The sequence below is a fragment of the Chelonoidis abingdonii genome, chromosome 20, assembly GCF_003597395.2.
Source record: "Chelonoidis abingdonii isolate Lonesome George chromosome 20, CheloAbing_2.0, whole genome shotgun sequence".
Lineage (NCBI taxonomy): Eukaryota > Metazoa > Chordata > Testudines > Testudinidae > Chelonoidis > Chelonoidis abingdonii.
The window spans coordinates 1,629,138-1,649,969 of NC_133788.1; the positions used below are offsets into that span (position 1 = coordinate 1,629,138).

A 20,832-nucleotide genomic window follows, 5' to 3' on the forward strand; every position below is an offset into this window, starting at 1 on the left:
GCTGGAAACGCAGTTTGGTGCAGCGGGCAGCCAGGGTGTTGATGCATTGAGGGACTCCAGAAGTTGGGACTAAAGGAAAACACCAAATATCATGAGACTTGCAATGAAAGCTCAGGGGTTGGCAGGTGTCATTTATTCCCTGGGCCCTCTGTTCCCGGTGCTCATTGCTGTGAAAGGAAGGGGGGATTATCGTGGAGAATTGTGCCTTTGCTGCACGCACTGCACAGCCCAGCTCCCTGCCATGGCCCTGGATGCTGAATGCTGATCAGAAATTCCCCGTGGGTGCCAGGCCTCAGCTAGCCCAGCTCACCAGCCTCCCTAGGGCCAGGGCTGCACCCCATGAAAGCAGACAGCTGGGAAGAGGAAGTGGAGCCAGGGGGTGCATGGGGGTTAGGGGTTGGGGAGGGGTGAGCCTAGAATCCTTCCCTCTCCTGTCTCTTTAAAAGCAACTTTGCTCCACAGAGAGGGTCGGCCGTGGTGCTGCATGGTCCGTGGCCCCCCTTGTACCCTCTGAGCCCATGGGCAGGAAGCCAGGCACGGGGGACTCCCCCAGGGTGCACTGTCACTTGGGCCAGGGCTGGGGAGAACCCTGCACCCTTGGAGGAGCAATGGCCCCTCAACCAGCCGCCTACGCTGGGCTCAGAGTGGGGCTGGGTCCTGGGCTCTGTCTGGAGCCCTGACTCCCGGCCATCCCCACTCTGCCTGTGTGCGGGGCCCTGCTCCCCTTGCACCAGCCTGAGCTTTGGGAGCGGCAGGAAGAGGAGGGGACCAGGCATCGCTTTCACTTTCCGCTACTCAAGAGCTCCTGTGAGCGGTGCCTCGGCCTGGGAGGATGGCTGGTGAGTGAAGGGGCCTGGGCAGCCCCAGGCAGAGGCAGGAGGGAGGCTGGGCTCTGTTCCGTCCCCCTCCTCGGGCCCTGGTGCACACCCTGCCTGGGGCCTGGCAGCTGCGGGCGTGGGCAGCCTCTGCTCCTGCCAGACACGAGGCCAGGCCTCAGGGCTTGAGTTAAGGCTCCTGCGTGCTCCTCCGGGGTGAGGCTGGTGCTGTGCTCTTCCCCTCCTTCCGTCCCCCCTGGATGGGGCTAGCCCCCCTCTGACCCCCCAATCTCTGCCTGCTCCCCCTGGATGGGGCCAGCCCCCCTCTGAACCCCCAATCCCTGCCCGCTCCCCCTGGATGGGGTCCGCTTCCCTCCCACCCATCCCCAATCCCTGCTCGCTCCCCATGGATGGCGCCAGTCCCCCTCCCACCGACCCCCAATCCCTGCCCTCTCCCCTTTGATGGGGCCAGTCCCCCTCCCACCTCCAATCCCTGCCCACTCCCCCTGGATGGGGCCAGCCCCCCTTCAACCCACCCCCAATCCCTGCTTGCTCCCCCTGGATGGGGCCAGCCCCCCAACCCACCCCCAATCCCTGCTCGCTCCCCATGGATGGCGCCAGTCCCCCTCCCACCGACCCCCAATCCCTGCCCTCTCCCCCTGGATGGGGCCAGCCCCCCTTCAACCCACCCCCAATCCCTGCTTGCTCCCCCTGGATGGGGCCAGCCCCCCTCCCACCCCCCATCTCTGCCCGCTCCCCCTGGATGGGGCCAGCACCCCTCCCACCCCACAATCCCTGCCCACTCTCCCTGGATGGGGTCAGTCCCCCCCACCTCCCAATCCCTGCCTGTTTTGCCCCTTTAAGGGCATGGGGCCAGCCCCCAGCCCTGTTCAGTTCTCAGCCCCAGCCGCCCTCCCTGTGACAGGCTATTCACCAGCCCCATTGACTGAAGGGGGAACGAGGGCAAAGGTTAAGGCCAACATGTTCCCGTGAGTATTTAGGCCCCGAAATGGCCTGACTGTTGCAGTCTGAGCCCCACTGGGTGCTTCGATCTGGATGTAGGTGTCTAGCTGGAGCTGGTTCTCCTGCTGGGCTGGGCAGGAGTTGGGCCTAGTCCCATCAGCATTGGCCTTGGCAACGCTGCTCCAGCCAAGAACTGCTCTGGTGCCCTCCCGCTTCCCCTAGACCCCAAGGGCGAGCCCTGGACCATGCACAACCGGGGAGATGAGCTTTCAGCACTAGTTTACACACTCGGGGCTTGTCTGTGGCTGGAACGCCGGAGGGTTGCTGCTGTAGCGGTTCGGTGAAGTCCCACCTACCCTGCTAGGAGAGGTTCGCCCATCGGCACATGCAGCCACCTCCCAAGAGACGCTGGCCCTGTGTACACCAGGGTTTAGGTCACTTTAACTGTGTCGCTCAGGGGAGTGGATTTTTCACACCCCTGAGCAAAGTAGTTCAACTGACCGAATTTCTTAGTGTAGTCCAGGCCTTTGGGGATGTCTGCACTTCAAATGCAGCTGTGGGGCCACGCCCTGCAGCGAGGAGGGGGGTTCTCCCATCACTGTTGTTTATCCACCTCCCCAAGAGGAGGCAGCTAAGTCGATGGCCGAATTCTTCCACTGCCCTAGCGCTGCCTACACCGAGGGATGGGTTGTCTAGATGCAGGCATACCGCAGAGCTACACTACAGACTTAGACTAGTATAACTGCATCGCTTAGGGGGGTGAAAAATCCATGCCCCTGAGCGCTGTAGTTACACCGACCTAGCGCCGTGTCAGTGAGAGCTTGTCCCGTGCAGAGGTGGATTAATCAAGCCAATGGGAGAAGCTCTCCCACCGGTGTAGGAGCGTCTTCACTTAAGTGCTACAAGGGATGCAGCTTTTCAGTGTAGGCCTGCCCTGCGGCTCTCGCTCTCGGGGTGGATTGTTCTGCGCCTGGGAGACGTAGCTCGGCCTGATGTGAGTTTTTGGTGTAGGCCAGCCCGAAGTTCCCTATGACGTTCCCCTCCCCCCAGCGGGCAGGTTGTAAGGCAAAAGGAGCAATGTCCACATTGCGAAAGAGAAGCAAGACAGTGTCTCTCTGAGGAGGGGCGGAGCTAAAGTTACTCATCAGCTCTTCTAGCTCTGCCGTTTCCTGCCCACTCAGTGCGGAGCCAGGTAGCTGGGCATTCTGGGTCACCAGGCTCCAGCCTCACAGCTCCTGGAGCACTTCGCTTTTCTCAGGGGCGCATGACCCGCAGGAACATGGCTCTGTCTGGTGCTTCCTTGCTGCTCTTGATGCGTCAGACACGCACCCGCCCCAACCCGCAGTCAGTGAAATCCCTCCACCACTGTAGCTGGCTTCCTGATGGGCTGGCATGGGCAGACGCTCCTGTTGTGTCAGCTCTCTGGTTCCACAAGGGAGCTTAATTGCTTCTTTACCCTGACTGAAAACGGCTGTCAACGACCACTGGCAGCATCAGTGAGGTTTAACCGGACCTTTGACTCTGACGTGAAACAGTTAAGGACGTTGCCATTGGAGGTGTGAGCCAACCCCACACCGAGTGCCTGGGACAGGTCTCCCCTGGCTGAGCAGTGCAGCCGCAGGCCGGGCTCACTGCAGGGGCTTCTCACGCCGGGAACAGCGAGGGACTCACCTTAATGAAGGTTGCGAGTCCGGAAAATGAAATGGCAGCCTCATAAAAATGTCCCAGGTTAGCGAGCCAGCCTAGTGTGAGTGCATGCTTGGGCAGGCGCTGGAGGCTGGTGCAGTGAGTGGGGAGATGGGGGGTTCTGTGTAAAGGAATGTGTGGGGTGCACATGGAGGGCTGTGGGGTGGGCCATGTCTGTATCAGCTGGTCCCTACGGGAGGTCCACTAGTACAACCCCCCTGGGAAGAAGGTGCCTGGTGCAGCCCGGTACAGGGGTTCACGTGGCTGCTCTTACAGATCGGAAGTTAAGTGACGTGCGGATCAGGTTTGTGGAGAGCGTGAACAAGGCCGTGATCAGCACCCTCCTGGACGACCTGCTGGAGAGACGGGTGCTGAACGAGGAGGAAGTGGAGGAGGTGAAGGAGAGCTGCAGTAAGAAGAGTGACCAAGCCAGGTGTCTGATTGATGGGGTGAGGAAAAAGGGTGCCAAAGCCAGCGAAATATTCATCGAGCGCCTCTGTGTCAGAGATGTCCACCTGGCCACAGAGCTGGGGCTCAGCGCCCCCTCAGGTGAGTGGTGCCACAAGGGCTGGTTCTCCAATCTCTGGGGGGCTGCACGCACGGGACACCTGGCTGGGCTGTGCAGCGGTTCTCCCATGGGCACTGGCCTTTGGGAGCCCCACTCCATGCAGGGCTCTCTCCCCTTCCAGTGCGTGTGACGTGCACATGCTGGCTATTAAACTAGCTGCAAAGCCCTAGGTGCTGCTGCCCAGGCCCGTGTTTCCCACTAGCCACAGCAGTGGCAGAGCCAATGCCATGGATGTGCCTGCTCTTTCCAAACGCAGGCTTTGTCTGCACTGGGATTCCCCAGACCTGATTCCCAACAGGGCAGCTAGAGAGCCAGGCTGACCCACCCCTCCCTGCTGGGCATCAGCAAAGGACTGAGCAGCTTCCTGCCCAGAGCAGCAGAGGTGCTAGCACACCCCATGAGTGTCCTGCTGGGGATGGGGTTCCTCATGCTGGGATCTCCCCTTGGGGCGAGGGCTGGGCAGCAGCTGAGCTAGGCCCCACATGCTGCCCAGAGTGCGGAGATGCTGCCAGAGCAGGGTACCCGTGGCACAATGGGGCGGGGGTGCCCTGAGTCCACCCACCACGTTCCATGACCTGTCACTCCCATGTGCACAGTGGCAGTTGAGGGGCAATGGAGAGGGACAACTCAGGTTGTCTCCACTGAACGGGGGAGACTCGAGCCCCCCAGCAGGCCGTGGTTGTGCTCTCGCCGACCCCCCCATCGCACTAGCCAGTGTGGAGGGCTAGCCACCTCGCTTTACTGCTCTCTGTTCTGCGTTTCTCCCTCTGTCTTTCCCTGGGGGGTGGATTTCAGGACAGCCCGTGTGGCTCCCAGCTACTAACTCCCTCCTCTCAGCTAACGCGGGGTTTATGATCCCAGGGTCTGCTGCAGAAACCCAGCAAGTGCCATCTCAGGAGTGGATCCAGCCCTGCCCCCGGGAATTCGTCCAGCGGATCCAGAAGGAGGAAGCAAAGGAGGTGCTCTGTGCTGCTCCCTCTGGGCTTCTCCCATTGGGTGTATGCGGCAGAGACCCCAGAACTCAGACACAGCCTGCTGGCTACAGCCAGATTTTACCTCCAGCATCGCTGCAACGGGGCCTCAGGGACCGGGGTGCAGGACGGGTGGACGCCACCATCCTGACAATTTTGCCCCCCCAAGCCCTACACCTTTGTCTGTACAGGGTGGAGCCAGAGGAGAAGTGGCTGGTCTCGGGGGTTTGACAGGGTTTGATTTTAGCTGCATTGAGACTGCAAGTTGCCCCTTCCTCCCAGATACCTTTGAAGCACTGACAGCAGCATGATGGCTCAGGGCAGCTGATCCAATCCCTTGGTCATTGCCCCCAGTGCCAGATCAGCTGTGTGGTGTCAGGGAGAGGGGAGAAGCCTTGGAAGCAGCAAGATCTTTCTGAGCCCTCCCTAGGTCACCCGAGTAGTTGGGGAACAGTCTCCAAGTGGAAGCTAAGCTTATCCGTGAAGGTCATGAGGGCGCTGCAGGCTCCTCTGTGGAAGACAATGCCCAGCCAGCCCCACATGACTAATCACAGGCAGGTTTGGTTTATACACCGAAGACCAAGATCATCCTCATGCTCCAACGACCCCTTTAAAACGCTCTGAAGGCAGGAGCTCTGGCCAGAGGCAGTGCTTTCCTGGGGTTCTGCACAGCCTCACGGACTCATTTTCGCTAGCAGACCCCATTAGAAACCGCCGCACACACTAGCACTGCAGTAACGCTTCACCAGCTGACACGAACTCGAGTCAGAGACCACCCCATTCTCCACTGCCTGGCTGTGCAGACGTGGGGATCGGGCTGGATCCTAGCTCTCCCCACTCAGCCTCTGGCCCAGCTGTGCCTGGCTGTTTGGCTGTAGTGGCCCCAGCTATGTTTCTGGCTGTGTGAACAGTATCATACAGGGACTGGAGCTAAGTCTGGCTGCATCCGCCACAGGGCTGCCCAGAAGATTCAGGGGGCTGAGCCCCCTGCCACCGAATTCCCGCCGAAGACCTGGAACTTCGGCGCAGGTCCTGGGGTGGAAGGACCCCCTGCCACCGAAGACCTGGAGTGGAAGAAGCTCCAGGGGCCCAGGCCCCATGAGAATTTTCTGGGGCCCCTGGAGTGAGTGAAGGACCCCGCTCCAGGGGCTCTGAAAAACTCTCGTGGGGGCCCCTGTGGGGCCCGGGGCCTATTGCCCCACTTGCCCCCGCCCCCGGGCGGCCCTGATCGACCAGGATGACATAGACTGTTTCCCCCACAACAACAGCCCCCATGAGGGAGTACTTGGGGGGAGCCACTTCCTCCACAGAGATCCTACTGTGCAGGAGCCATGTGACAGTCTCCTTGTAGGGATGCTGAGGGGCACGGAGCAGAAGGGGCTCCTTGGTAATTTGAGGAGTGGTATCCTCCCTATGGGTCTTGGCGCCGTTCTGCCACGTGCACAAGGCCCCCGAAGTGAGGGCTGCGTCGTGGCCAGCCCAGCGTGAGTTTTCCTTTCTTACAGATCTATTCCATCCGGGACAAGGCGACGCGAACCCGCCTGGCCCTCATCATCTGTAATGTTGAGTTTGAGCGTCTCCGCAGGAGGGATGGGGCTGATGTGGATGTGAAAGGGATGAAGAAGCTTCTAGAAGGGCTGGGATACAAAGTGGAAACCTACTGCAACTTAAACGCCCAGGTACAGAACCTCCCCAAGCCACCAGTGACTGTCCCAGGCCCCTGGGGAAGATGCTGTGACCTTTGCTTGGTTCATTCCTGGCTCAGGCCCCCCTTGGCAGGGGTCTTGGGGCTGGTTCCTCCTAGGAGCTGCCAGTAGGGGCACGTCGGATCCCTGCTAAAGCCCTCTCCGGGATGGGAACACTGTCCATGGGAATCCTCCATCCAAGAGGGCACTGGCTGCTGCCACTGGAGATCTTCCCCCTGTCCCCAACGGTGCCCTCAGGAGTAGCCGTCATTCTTCTGGCTGCTGTTCACTGACGCTGCTGTCCCCACATTGCTTTCAGGCCATGGCAGAGACCCTGAAGCAGTTTGCCGCTCGGAACGAGCACCAGACCTCGGATAGCACCTTCCTCGTGCTCATGTCTCATGGCGTCAGGGATGGCCTGTGCGGGACAAACTGCCAAGACGAGTCCACAGACATCCTTTCTACTGACACCATCTACAGCACCTTCAACAACCAGAACTGCCAGGCACTGCTGGGAAAACCCAAAGTGATCATCATTCAGGCCTGCCGTGGGGGTGAGTCTGCTCTGGGACAGGGCGGGTGGCCTGCCACCAGGGGAAGGGCACCCACTGGCATGGGGGTGTGGGAAAGGGAAAACATGGCCTGCTCTTGGCCGTAACTGGTGCCCATGTTTCCCAGAGAACCGCGGACAGGTGTGGGTGAGTGACTCTGCAGAGCTCCCTGGAGACGGCTCCAGCCTCGCTCGGCTGCCCCCTGAAGGATTAGAAGATGATGCAAGTTTCCGAATCCACGTGGAGAGCGATTTCATCTGTTTGCATTCTACAACACCAAGTAACTGGCTGCCAGCAGCAGGCCCGGGGCTGGGGGCTCGGGAGGGGGGCTGTGCTGGGACATGCACAGAGAGCATTGGCTCTAAATGGGCTGAGCCCATGTATCCAGCTCTGCCTGGGGACCCTACCAACCCCGATATGCTCTCTCTGCTCTGCTGATCTGCTCCCACCATGGCCTCCAATGGCCTCCTCCTGGCCAGTCCTTAGGGCCTCTACCCCAGCCTCGACCTCCCAGCCAGTCACTGGGTGCTGAGACACTGTCCTCTCCTACCCCTCTGAACACGAGCCCTTTGGGTGGGGCTGCCCCCTGCCACTCTCGGGGGGGTCCCAGGGACTCTGCCCTTGGCTCATGTCCCTTCACTCCCTGGCCAGTCTCACGGGCCGCAGCTCTTGTCTGCACGCTGATGGCTCACACAGCTCTCTCCATGCCTGGTCTGTCTCCTGCCATCCAACCCTGCCTCTTGGCTTGGCTCTCTGACATCTCCCTTCGGGGGTATAAGTTCCCTCTAAGCTGCATGCTGCACAGCAGCCTATCAAGGGCCGCACAGGCGCTCAGGGCTACAGCGAGGAGAGGCACCTCTCTCCTGGCCCCAGCCCCGGCCCTGCCGCGGTGGGGAGAGACGCTCTCCCCCAGCCCCGGCCCTGCCGCGGTGGGGAGAGACGCTCTCCCCCAGCCCCGGCCCTGCCGCGGGAGAGAGGGTTGGGGAGAGTCCTCTCTCCCTGCCGCAGCCCGAGGCATCCTGCACCCCAAACCCCTCATCCCCAGCACCACCCCAGAGCCCACACCCCCAGCCAGAGCCCTCACCCCCCCCACAACCCAACCCTGAGCCCCCTCTCACAGTCCGAACCCCTCGGCCCCACCCCCGCCACACATTACCTCCACATTGATTCACAGAACAAAGTTCATTCTGCACATGGATGTAAAGGATTGGAGGGACGCTGGCTGGAGGCCTCGTTTAAAAGCCAGGTTTAGGTGCTGGAGCACAAGCTGCTCACCCGACTGCCTGGAGTCAGCCCAGGCCAGCCCGTGTGCCAGGAAGTCCAGAGACTCATTCCTGACAGCACCTAGAGCCAGGAGCTGCACTCAGTCTCCAGTAGCCTCTTGGCCCCCCCGGCCAGTGCTGCGTATCTAGCTCTGCAGAGGGGACTGAGCAGAGCCTGGCTCGACAGAGTGGGGGTAGCAGGGTGTGGTACTCCAGTGCAGTCAGGGCCCACAGACCTGGATTTCCTGCAGGAGAGCTGTGACCCAGAGACCTGGAATGGGAAGCCCTCTGGTCAGTGAGCTTTCCAGAAAGCCCTGCAGGTGCCGGTCCCTCTTGGGGATAACGGGAGACTCAGATCTGCTCTGCTTTTGCCCTTTCTATTTGTTCTCTGGCCTGTGTTGTACAGGGGATCAGTGGTTCCCCAGGTGGGGTCCACCGTGGGTTACATGGGGGTCCATCTCTTGAGCCAGGGCCCGAATATGCTGGAACAATGTTCTGGCACTTTTGCTGCATGGAGGAGGCCATTTTGAGACCCAAACGCGTCCTGCATGCACTGGCAAGGCATCCTGTTGGGCTGGGAGTGAAAGGGGTCCAAGACACTTAGTGAACTGCCAAAGGAGCCCGTAGGGGGACAAGGTTTGGAAACTGCTGGCGCAGATCATCATAATGGTCCTGTAGCTGTGCCACCTACTGCCTCCCAAGCGCCTTCTCCTGGCCCCAGGCTGCTCTCCAGTCTCCTGCCTCTGTGGCTGTCCCATCTCTTCTGCAGCCAGTGGAGAAGTCACAGTTCACAGAGTAATTCAAACCCAAAGGATCCCGTTTTTGAGCCTCTGGTGCACATTGGCTCTCGACTGCAGTTTAGACTCCCTCTCCCAGCATCTAACACAAAGGCTTTCCAAACAAACCATCGCCTGAGGCCCCCTTCTCCCTGGCTGTAGCTGGGCACATCCCCCTCCTCCCTGGGGATCTGTCCATCCCTCTCTGCCCGGCTCCCTGCAGGCTCACTCACTTAACCTGCAGCTTCTGGCTGCCTTTTACCCTGGGATTCCCCCCAGGCGTGGCTCATCCTTGTCATCAGGGCTGGCTTGGCCATGGGCAAGCCACCCTGGTACAGGCCCCTTCTGGCCTGAGCTAGGAAGGGGTGTGCTTGGCACAGCGCTGTGTCTGTGGCAATCCCTCGCAGCCCTCCATTGCCAATGAACAGTCTTACTAGCCTGACCCGCCTGTTCCTCTCCCCACCCCGCAGCGACTGGGCCAGAACCGCTCAGCTTTGCCCTTCTAGTCATTCCTCTTCTCTTCCCTTAACTTCAGCCTCACTGAGAACTCCCAGCTGCTCTGTGAAGGGTGAAATCCCTTTGCCAGCCCCAGCCCCAGCCCCCTCGTCTCCAGTGTCTGTTGTAGTCTAGAGGGAGAAGCAGCGCTGCCCCACGGTGTACAACAGCCTTTTGTCTCCACAGACACTTCGTCCTGGAGATCTCCAGAAACTGGCTCCATCTTCATCACCCGTCTGATAGAGCAGTTCCGAACCAATGCCTGCCGCTTGCCCTTGGAGGAGATCTTCCGACAGGTGACTGTCCTTCCTGCTGGATGACTGGGAATGGCCCCACTGCTAAAATCAGCAGCACCACAGCAGGGAACTGTCCTCAGCCCCATGAGGAGCTCTGGCTGCTCATGCAAATCATCCCCCTCCAGGCATCTACAGTGCACAGTATATTAAAATCATGCTCCGTGTGTTTGACCGGGGGAATCTTAGCAGAGTTCACAGTGCACGTCTTCAGGGCAGTCTGGGAGGAGAGGCAATGGCCTGGCTGGACCCACAAAGGGACAGGTCTTGCAATGCCGAATTGGAAGCAACCTGCTACCTAGTGGCTTCCACACACTGTGAGCTAGGCCCCAGCCCCCTCGTGCAGTGCGTGGGGAGAGACAGGTGCCGAAGGATGGGATCCCCAAAAGCCAGCCTGATAGGTGGGGAGCCACCTGAGCTGGCCAATGGGAGATGCCAATGAGAGGGGGGTGTACTAAGCCCCACCCCTCGCAGAGCGTTAGGCAGCTAAGCCCAGGCTGCAGGGAGGTACCTGTCTCTCCTTGTGACCATAGCCAGGAACCCCCCTGCGTGAGCTGTTTCTTCCAGGAAGAGTGGTGGTGCACCCCAGCTCCACCCCAAATAGCCACGGGTGGGGGCGTCCTCCCTCATAACTAAGGCTAAGATTCTGTCACAGGTATTTTTAGTAAAAGTCACAGACAGGTCGTGGGCAATGAACAAAAATTCACAGAAGCCCACGACCTGTCCCTGACTTTTACTAAAAATAACAGTGGGGTCTGACCACCCGGGGGAGTGAAGCTCCAGCCCTGTGGGGGGGACACTGACAACCCAGTGGGGCGGGGGGGATTCCAGCCCCTATGGCAGCGGCTGGAGCTGAAGCCAAAGAAGTTTGTATGGAGTTAGGTGTAGATTGTCCCCCACAGACAAGCTAGGTCGGGGAATGTCTATCTCTACCTGGCTTGAGGATTGTGCTGAGAGTTGGGTGGGAGGTGGGTGTTTGGGCACATAGCCAGCGGCAGGAATATAGGCGTCTAGGAGACTTTTCCAGCAGAAGTGTAGGTGCCAAGTGAGCTTATGCGCCTACTGCTCACCAGGAGTTTTGTGGGCCACAATGGTGCCTAAAAATTGGGCTGCAGGTGCCTAAATCCCTTTGTGGGCCTGGGTCCAGCCCCGGGAGTGGTGTTCTGCTGTGAAACTTCCCTCCATCCATCCCCACTCAAGCCGTTGTTCCAGAGATGGCCCAGTAATGTACATTTCAGAAATGAGCAATTTACTTACTCCCACTGCACAGCTGGTAAGTACAGACCCTGGCAGCTCTGCTAGGAAGTGACCGCAGGGACATTCTCTGCATCAGTTTCACTCACACAAATCACAGTGCTTAAGGCCAAAAGGGACCATTGTGATGATCTAGTCTGACCTCCTGCATAACACAGGCCAGGGAACCTTACCCAATAATTCCTGCATCAAGCCCTGACCCTCTCCCCATCTTCTCTCCAAGCCTGCTGGTGGATGCAGATTTTTATCCATTTCTTCTCCCACCTGGGACCCTGGTTCCTCCACACTGTTCCCTCCCCCCTCCAGAGCTTGCCCTTCCCCTCTCCAGCCCCTTTTCCTTCCTCTTGCTCACTAGCTGTCATGAAACCTTCCAGCTCCACCTGCCATTCAGCTCTCAGAGCCACTGCCCTGGAGAGTTGGTTCAGAAATGGTTTTGGTGACCACAGCAGGGTTCCTTGTTCTTGGGCCCAACAGGAGCAGCCAGGTCATGCCTGCCTGACAGACAGCAGCATGTACTGTGACATGCATAGCATGTGAGGTGTTTGTATCAGAGGTGGCTCAAGCACGCAGGTAGAGGTGCAGCCTGGCTGTCGTTATCATCATGCAGATTCCCAGGGGAACGTCTGCTCTTGATTCTGCCTATTCTCCCCAATGTTATTCAAGCTCCGGCTTTCTAGTAGCAGATTGTTTTGTGTTTAAAGTGCTGCCGGTCCCCTGGAATTGTGACTGATCTGACCTCTCCTCCTCATCTCAGGTCCAGCTCTCCTTTCAAGATTTTCCTCTTCAGATGCCCACCAAGGAAAGAACGACCATGATAAAAAAGTTCTACCTGTTCCCAGGTCATTAGAACCAGCCCACAGTAAGTATCTTGTTCTGGAGTCTCTCTACAAACATTTCTACTATGACCGGTAACTGCCCATGCTTTTAAGGGACAGGGCTCTTGTTCCAGATGTAGCTTGTAAATTCATCTTCCATTCTCGATTCCAGATTGCCCAGGGTCTGGCAGGTTGAGATTCCACTTCAAAGGCAGCTTCTCCCCTTTTGTTAGAGTTCAGGCAAGTTAGATCTCCCCATCCTCTGAACTGAACTAAAATCTTCTCTCCATAGATGCTGGCTGTTTGAAGGGCCTGGATAGACAAGTTCTAGTAGCCAAAACTTTCTGTGGCTAATCTTCTCTTCTTAGAGCAGGTTTAAGCTTGAAGAAATGAGTGACCCGTAGCACTGAAAGAGACTTTTAATTCTAGGGAGACACAGGGGAAGCCACAAGACACTAACCAAGCACAGTTCTGCCTTGAACAGTTACACCTCTCCAGGAAGGAAGAGGAAAGAAGCAAGAGGAGAGGGAACCTCGGCATCTGAGGAGTGTCATTTCAATCCCTAGTGAAGCAATGTAATCAACAGACAACGCTGTAATCCTCTCCAGAGCAATGGAACTCTGAGCAGGAAGCAGCATGGGGCAGAGGGGCAAACCATCTCAGACAAACAATAGCTTCTCTGAGACTGACCCATACAGGAAGTGGCGAATGGGAATGCAGCAGCTGCAATAGCTGGATAGTAAAGTGGGAGTTTATTATACTCTTAGCTGAAATGATCTCCCACTGGGCTGGATGAGGGGGGAGGGATAGCTCAGGGGTTTGAGCATTGGCCTTATAAATCCAGGGTTGTGAGTTCAATCTTCAAGGGGCCATTTGGGGGCAAAAATCAGTACTTGGCCCTGCTAGTGAAGGCAGGGGGCTGGACTCAATGACCTTCCAGTTGGGGGGAGAGGGATAGCTCAGTGGCTTGAGCATTGGCCTACTAAACCCAGGGTTGTGAGTTCAATCCTTGAGGGGGCCATGTGGGGATTGGCCCTGCTTTGAGCAGGGGGTTGGACTAGATGACCTCCTGAGGTCCCTTCCAACCCTGAGATTCTGTGAGACACTCCTTGGGGTGGAAAACCAGCAGGAGGCTCAGGAAAGAAAGGAAACAATCAGCAGCAATGTATCACAGAGGAAGAAATGTTAGAGCTGCTTTTATCAAATATGTGCCATTGTGACAGAAGAGAGGGGAGTAAGTTGAGATCATTAACAAGCACATGGCCAATCGCAGGCTGTAGAAACATGGGCAGGAAATAAAAAAATGAGATTCATGGTGGAGAAATACAGAAAAATCCTTTGGTGAAAAACCACCCAGACCAAACCCCCAGCCAGGAAGCAGTGCTGCTGAGCGGGAGCTTGGGGCTTTGGTAGCCCAGAGTTGTAGTGCAGTAAGCCAGCGATTTGCATTAAATACAGGGACAGCAAGTGACAGAGCAAGCGTGAGTTGACCCTTTGCACACTCTGTTCTGGGCACAGCATCACCAGCAAGGCACTGACCCATTGGAGGGAGTCACAGAAGAGCAAAAGACAGTTCATTGCGATGAAGGGCACCCAGAGTTCCGGGCACATGTGTAAATTGGTTGTAAAACCCACACAATGTGCAGAGCAGACAGATGTGCACAAAAACCCCCTAAGCTCCCCAAATTCAGCCTCTTCCCACTCCCTCCCCCCAAACTCCTGACCCTGGAGACCAGAGGCAATGGCCCGTTTACTGGATCAGACTGGGAGGCAGGGGAAGGGATATTGATGAGAACCATTGGGATGCAGAGTCGCTGGTGGAAGAGCCAGTGTCTCTCTTGCAGGGACCGTCTTTGCTGAGGAAGGAAGTAACAGGATGTTCAGAGAGCTGCATTTACACTCATCAGGGACCAGCCTTGTGCTCTATCCTGCTACTGCTGCCTTCAAGGGTATAATAGCCCTAAGAGCTAAGGGAGTTCCCCAGGCTCACCCGAAGGAGCTCAGGCTCAGGAACGAGACTCTCGCACACATGGCATCCTTAGCGAATGCAACGTCCCTCCTGGGGAGGAAGAGCCACTCTGTGGCCTGTGCTGCCAAGCTGCACTGGTGAATGGTCACTCTTCTCTCTCCTCTCCAGATAAGACAGAGCATGTCCCACGGGGGTCCTGCCGCAGTCAGCATCAGCACCTTCCTGAAGGACAGCGTCTGCACATTCAACATTGGCACAATGCTCAAGGTCTCTCCTCCTGTTGCCTGCACACGCTCCACCCGTAGCTTTCCTCTGAACTGCCAGAAGTGCCTTCAACTTCTCACCAGCCCCTTCCCCTGTGGAAGTGCCTGCACTTTGTGACAGGACAATGGTAGCATCAGCCTGATGGTCCTGCTGCCACATCTCTATAAAATGGGTCTTCCTAGCGGGGGACAGCAGAACCCCCCAGCTATCTAGCTCCAACAGCACTGACATCCCAGAGGACCCTGTCCCTGAGATCCAGTTCAGTTCACACTCTGATCATTCCCTCCGGTAGCCAGACTTTGAGTCCACAGGACAGTCAGACAAGTGAGTCTCAGCCACATCCTTCTTGGGAAATAGCTGGCGTCTCCTATTAGGGATATCAACAGCAGGGGCGTCTTCACTGTAGTTAGCCCAGGCTCCTGTCCCCTCCCCTCCGCATACAAAACCCTCTCATCTGGGCTTTCCACCTGGGCTGGCTGCCCCAGCTGAGGGCGGGTTCAAGCGTGGTGCCTCTTTCACTGGGGCTGGGAGCCTGCCCACTTTGCCACGAGGATGCAGCTAAATCACTCGAGTGCTGACTGTGCACCTCTGCCTTCCCACAGTCCCTCCCAGGTGCCCAGGCGTGTCCCACAAACATGCTGAGAAAGAGTCATGCAGCATCTCACCTTACAGCAGCACAAAGAACCATGGGCTTTGCCCCAAACGCGCTAGCAACTTGAAGGGGAGTGCAGCACCAGTGCGGACGCAGTAACTCAGCCAGGGCTTTGCAACGTGGCTGCTCACGGCCAGGTTAGACTAACCCAGTGCTCTCACCTGGGTGCTGATCACCCAGGCTAACTCTGGGAAAGCTCATCTGCCAAACTCTGAGGGGAACATGGAGTGTGGCACTGTGGCAGCAGCCGCCTCCTCCTGCTATCAGCGATTCAGACCCCCTGGAATGGAAGGAGGCCGGGGTTAACTGAGCTCACTCCAAGTCATCCCCACTAGATGGCAGCCAGGCTGAGCCTTGAATAGCTGCGTGGGGATTTCCCAACCTCACTGAGCCATTCGCTACCTTGTTCTCGGTCTCCATAATTACAGGGCCACATTCTGCCTGGTGTCAGCTCCAGACTCCGAGTGCTGAGGCTGCAAGTGGCCCATGAAATTTGGGTCAATGCTTAACCCACATTTCTCTATTAAAACCTAAGCCCGTTACTTCTGTCCTTGGCCCCAGTGCTGAGAGCTGATCCTTTTCCCCTCTAGAGCAGCCCTGTCCATCCTTAGTGATGAGCGAGAGACACCCGTCTACACCGCTGCAAGGCAAGACCATCAGGAAGGGAGCAGGGTTCTTTGGCATGATCCATGGGGGATGGAACTAGGAGTAATGGGGTGAAGTGATGAAAGCAGAATTTCACTTTGTTGCTTTCAAGGCTACTCCTATGGCTGGGGCAAGGGAGTAAGTGACTCCTGGGACCAGAGGTGTCCTTGCCCCTCTCTGCGGTTGTGCTGATTTCTGGGCACACTCGCTCTGGTTTCCCTGTCTCATTGCCTGTGGTTACTTTTATAGCTGGTTCACCATGTTCTTGAAAAGTGATGAGTGTAGGCAGGGCCGGCTCTACTGTTTTTGCCATCCCAAGCAGCGCGCCGAATTGCCACCATGGATGGCAGGGGCAGTCTGTGTGCTGTTAGGGCGGCACGTGCGTTTCCGCGGCGGCAATTCAGCGGCAGCTTCTGTCTTCAACCGGAAGACGGAAGCTTTGCTGCTGTGGAAAGCTGAACATAGAAGCTGCCGCTGCTGTGGCAGAAATGCGTGTGCCGCCCTAAGGGCACATGGACTGCCCCTGCTGTCCGCAGCGGCAATTTGGCATGCTCCTTGGCGGCAAAAATACACGGATTGCCGCCCCTTGCAGATTGGTGCCCCAAGCACCTGCTTGGAATGTTGGTGCCTGGAGCCGGCCCTGAGTGTAGGGACGGGAATGGCAGTTTGGGGGGTTTTAGAAACATCAGAACCCATCTTAGGGCCAGTATAAAAAATACTTTTCTGTGCTTGTGAGCACCTCTTTGTGCCCTCATTTCCAGAGATGCCGAGAACCAGCAGTTCCCGTTAGCTCCTGCTCAATTTCATACATTCCAAGGAAAAAAGGGACCATTTGTGACCTTCTAGTGTGACCTCCTGTAGAGCACAGGCCAGAGACCTGCCTGAACATAATTCCTAGAGCAGAGCTTTGAGAAAAGCATCCCTTCTTGGCTGAAAAATTGCCAGTGATGAACAATCCACCAGGACTCTTGGTAAATTGTTCCAAGTCCAGTTGTGGGTGCTCAGCCCTCCTAGAAATCAAGCCCCGGTACCTCCCAGACTGCTCTGATTGCATTCCCAAAGCAGAGCTAGGAGAACCTGGGGCTCCATGCGGAGTATTTCTCCCAGAAACGCCAGCCCCTCAGGGACCATGAATTGATGCAAGAACATCAGCCTCTGCAATGCAGGCTCCATCACAGCCCCCACTTGGTGCTATGGCATTAGAAGCAGCGAAATTCCCAGCTGTCTGAACCCACTTCTGCCGCAACACTTAAAGTGTCATCACCATCCCTCTTTCCTGCCATCAAGGGGCTGCAAGGAACACTCCATCTTTACTAATCAAACTCAACTCAGTGCCTGCTAAGCCAGCATCTACAGTGTAGGAGTAAGGTAGCAGAAAAAAAAGGGAAGAGATGGGGAAGGGAGCAACTGTGTCTGAACCTGAGGACCGAGGTATAATAGTGTCTGCAGGTGTCTTGCCCACAGAATTCCTTTGTACATTGAAAATGGGCCTTTCACAACGTTCTGCCAAAGGGCCTAACATTCATGCACTGGCTTTGCCTTTGCTAGCAGAAGGGGAAGTACCTTTTACTCCTTATGCTTTGTGTCTGCATCCTCTGACCCTCCCTTCAGATGCTGTTAGTCTCGCGATCACTGGGCTGTTTCTCAAACCCCCAACCCTAGGGTCAGGTGATTATGTGAGGCTCTCAGGCTCCATTTGAAAACAAGATGGAAGTTTCTAGCTCTCCTGGGTGCAGAAGAAATCTCGGTGTGACCCTCCCAAAAGCTCAAACCCCAGGAGACCAGTGAACAGAACCCTAGTGTATTGCAGCCAGTCTCAGGAATTTGGCGTGCCTGACGCAGGACTTTTGAATGCTTGGCACTGGACAATACTAGGAATGATTCCAGCAAACCTCTCCACCTTTGTCTGCACCAATTACTGTATTTCAGTGGGTCAGGCTCATTCTGTGGAAAGGAACAATTCCAGTTTCATGATGACCCATGGGCTAAGTTTAGGATTCCATACTGCTTGATCCACAGCACAATCAATCCCACTTATTAATAAGGGTTGATTCAGAACCCTGTCAATTCAGCAACACTCACTAGGAAACAGGCTTACTCTCAGGACCACCATTATCTTTAACCTTTCTCCGCTCCACATTTCCTTCCCTGGAGCAACTCCTGCTTCCCCTACCCCCTCGAACAATCCCAGCTTCTGGAAGTTGTTGGTTTAAGGATAGCCAGTACATGATGTTGCGTCCCTGATCATCTTGGTTAATAGCCATTGATCGTTCATCCTCTAGGAACTTACCTAATTATTTTTTGAATCCAGAGATGCTTTTGGTCTTCACAACATCCGAAGGGAAAGGGTTCCACAGGTTGACTGTGCATTGTATGAAGAAATACTTCCTTTTGTATGTCTTTAATCTGCTGCCTATTAATTTCATTGGGTGACCCCTAATCCTTGTGTTATGTCAAGGGCTAAATAACACTTCCCTATTCACTTTCTCCATACATTCATGATTTTATAGACTTCTATTATAACCCCCTTAGATATCTCTTTTCTAAAATTAACAGTCCCAGTCTTTTTAATCTCCCCCTCTATGGAAGCTGTTCAATACCCCCTACTCATTTTTGTTGCTCTTTGCTGCACCTTTTCCAATTATATCTTTTTTGAGATAGGGTGACCAAAACTGCACCCAGTATTCCAGGTGTGGGCATACCATGTATTTACATAGTAGCATTCGGATATTTTCTCTTTATCTATCCCTCTCCTAATGGTTCCTAATTTAGTTAGCTTTTTTGACTGCCATTGCATATTGAGCAGATGTTTTCAGAGAACTATCCACAGTGACTCCAAGATCTATTTCTTGAGTGGTAACAGCTCATTTAGACCCCATCATATTATATGTATTGTTGGGATTATTTTTTCCAATGTGCATTACTTTGCATTTATCAACACTGAATTTCATCTGCCATTTTGTTGCCTAATTACCCAATTTACTTTGGACTTACTTATCCTGAGTAATTTAGTATTGTCTGCACATTTTGCCACCTCACTCCCTTTTCTGGATCATTTATGAATATGTTGAGTAGCATATCCCAGTACAAATCATGGGTGCACCTGCTATTTACCTCTTTCCATTGTGAAAACTAACCATTTATTCCTACTCTTTGTTTCCTGTTGTTTAACCAGTTACTGATCCTTCTTATCCCATGACTGATTAGTTTGTTGAAGAGTTTTTGGTGAGTGACCTTGTCAAAGGCTTTCTGAAAGTCCAAGTACATTCTATCCACTGGATCGTCCTTGTCCATGTTTGTTGACCTCAAAGAATTCTGATAGATTGGTGAGGCATGATTTCCCTTTGCAAAAGCCATGTTAACTCTTCCCCAACATATTGTGTTTATCTAGATGTCTGAGAATTCTCTTCTTTACTGTACTGTCAACCAATTTGCCTGGTACAGAAGTTAGGCTTACTGGGCTCTGATTGCCAGGACTGCCTCTGGAGCCTTTTTTAAAAATCAGTGTTGCATTAGCTACATTCCAGTCATCTGATAGAGAGGCTGATTTAAGCAATAGGTTAAATACCACCATTAGTAGTTCTGCAGTTTTATATTTGAGTTCCTTCAGAACACTTTGGTGATACCACCTGGTCCTGGTGACTTATTACTGTTTAATTTAATCAACTTGTGACAGAGCCTGTTTTATTGACATCTCAAGCTGGGACAGTTCCTCAGATGTGTTACCTAAAAAGAATGGCTCGGGTGTGGGGCTCTCCCCATATCCTCTACAGTGAAAACCAATGCAAAGAATGTATTTAGCTTCTCTGCAACAGCCTTGTCTCCATTCAGTGCTCGTTTAGCACCTCGCTGACCCAGTGGCCCCACTGACTGCTTGGTGGGTATACTTCAAAGAAATGTTGCTGTTAGTGTTTGTGTCCTTAGCTGGTTGCTCTTTGATTTCTTTCTTGGACTGCCTTAGCATACTTTTCCACTGAGCTGCCAGAACTTATGCTCCTTTCTATTTATTTTCAGTAGGATTTGACTTCCAGTTCTTGAAGGATGCCTCTAAGCACTTATTTTATTCTGCTGTTAAGCTATGGTGGCGTTTTTGGAGGGTGGGGGTACATTTAGTTTGAGCCTCTATTATGGTGCTTTTAAAGAGTGTCCATGCAGTGGCAGGGAAGGTCATCTCTCTCAGAACCAGGGTCCCAGACTTGAGAAGCTCCTGCTGCTTCACTTACACTTAGTTCACATTTGGAAGATTTTAGCAGGCACAGAAAGGCTAGAGAGTCACTTTTGTGTTTCAGTGGCAGTCAGTTCTGCAGAATGTGAATGCCTTCGCGTGTGTTTTAAAGCCATCAAGCAGGCTGGTTGCATCCCACAGCTGGGTGCTTGTCACCTTGGCTCTATTTGCATTTCCTTGCAACTTGTCTTGAAGGAAAAGGAACATGCTTTCTTTAATCATGCTGGAGTTCATATTCTTCCAGACATTCCAAAAGCCACATAGACAGGATGAAAAAGCTATTAGTGCTCTGCTCTGATTTTATTACTATAGGATTCCCTGCCTCAGTTTGCTCCTCCCTGAGCAGAAGTTGCTGACAGTCACTAAATATTCTGCTGTTAAACCCTGGGAAAGCATTTTCATCCTCCCTGGCTAGAGAAAAGGAGGTTGGTTCTGAAATAGGGTACTCTTTTCCTAGTACCAATTTTTTAAAGTGCACTCACAGCCAGCATTTAGCCTGTTTATCATTGTTTCTAAAGCCATGAAATCAAATGCTTTTATGCTAAGCCTGTATTTACTTAAGGTGATCAACTTTTTCCATTTTCATCTTTCTTTCCTCAGAAGATGTTTCACCATTCTGGCAAAACCTAGACACCCTTATGATAAATGATTTCCCCAATAACATGATTTGTTTCTTATTATGACACTTTGCATTTCAAATGAGAAAAATTAAACAAAAGGTGATTGACAGCAAACATGAGGGAGAAAGTCCCTCCTCCACAGTAAGCTGCATTAGCTGTGGAATGATGCTGCTAAATCCCTGCTGGCTGAGTGATTTAAGGTGCTGGGGAATACGCTGCAAGCCCTAGAGCTGAGACACATCATGACCAATAGGCTTGGTCCATCCCTAACTACCTGATCTTCAGAAATGCTACAGTTTTCTAGAGTATCCATCCCCAAGTGC

General features: G+C 54.6%; 1 protein-coding gene across 4 annotated transcripts; it reads left to right on the forward strand.

The window, feature by feature from the left end:
- The first annotated feature begins 382 nt into the window (after window positions 1–382).
- Window positions 383–20,552, forward strand: LOC116818724 (caspase-1-like). Of its 4 annotated transcripts, none has more exons than XM_032769900.2 (9): window positions 383–839; window positions 3,741–4,013; window positions 4,894–4,991; window positions 6,509–6,682; window positions 7,008–7,242; window positions 7,367–7,519; window positions 9,959–10,068; window positions 12,074–12,178; window positions 14,272–20,552. In XM_032769900.2, exons 1-8 carry the CDS (start codon window positions 833–835, stop codon window positions 12,164–12,166), a joined length of 1,143 nt encoding a protein of 380 aa, XP_032625791.1. In that variant the 5' UTR covers window positions 383–832; the 3' UTR covers window positions 12,167–12,178; window positions 14,272–20,552. The 4 variants fall into 4 exon arrangements, with proteins under 4 accessions (XP_032625791.1, XP_032625787.1, XP_032625790.1 ...); XM_032769896.2 differs by lacking the exon at window positions 383–839 and adding an exon at window positions 3,112–3,506 and having other exon boundaries at window positions 13,653–20,552; XM_032769899.2 differs by lacking the exons at window positions 383–839; window positions 14,272–20,552 and adding exons at window positions 3,112–3,506; window positions 12,307–12,997.
- The last annotated feature ends 280 nt before the right edge of the window (window positions 20,553–20,832 follow it).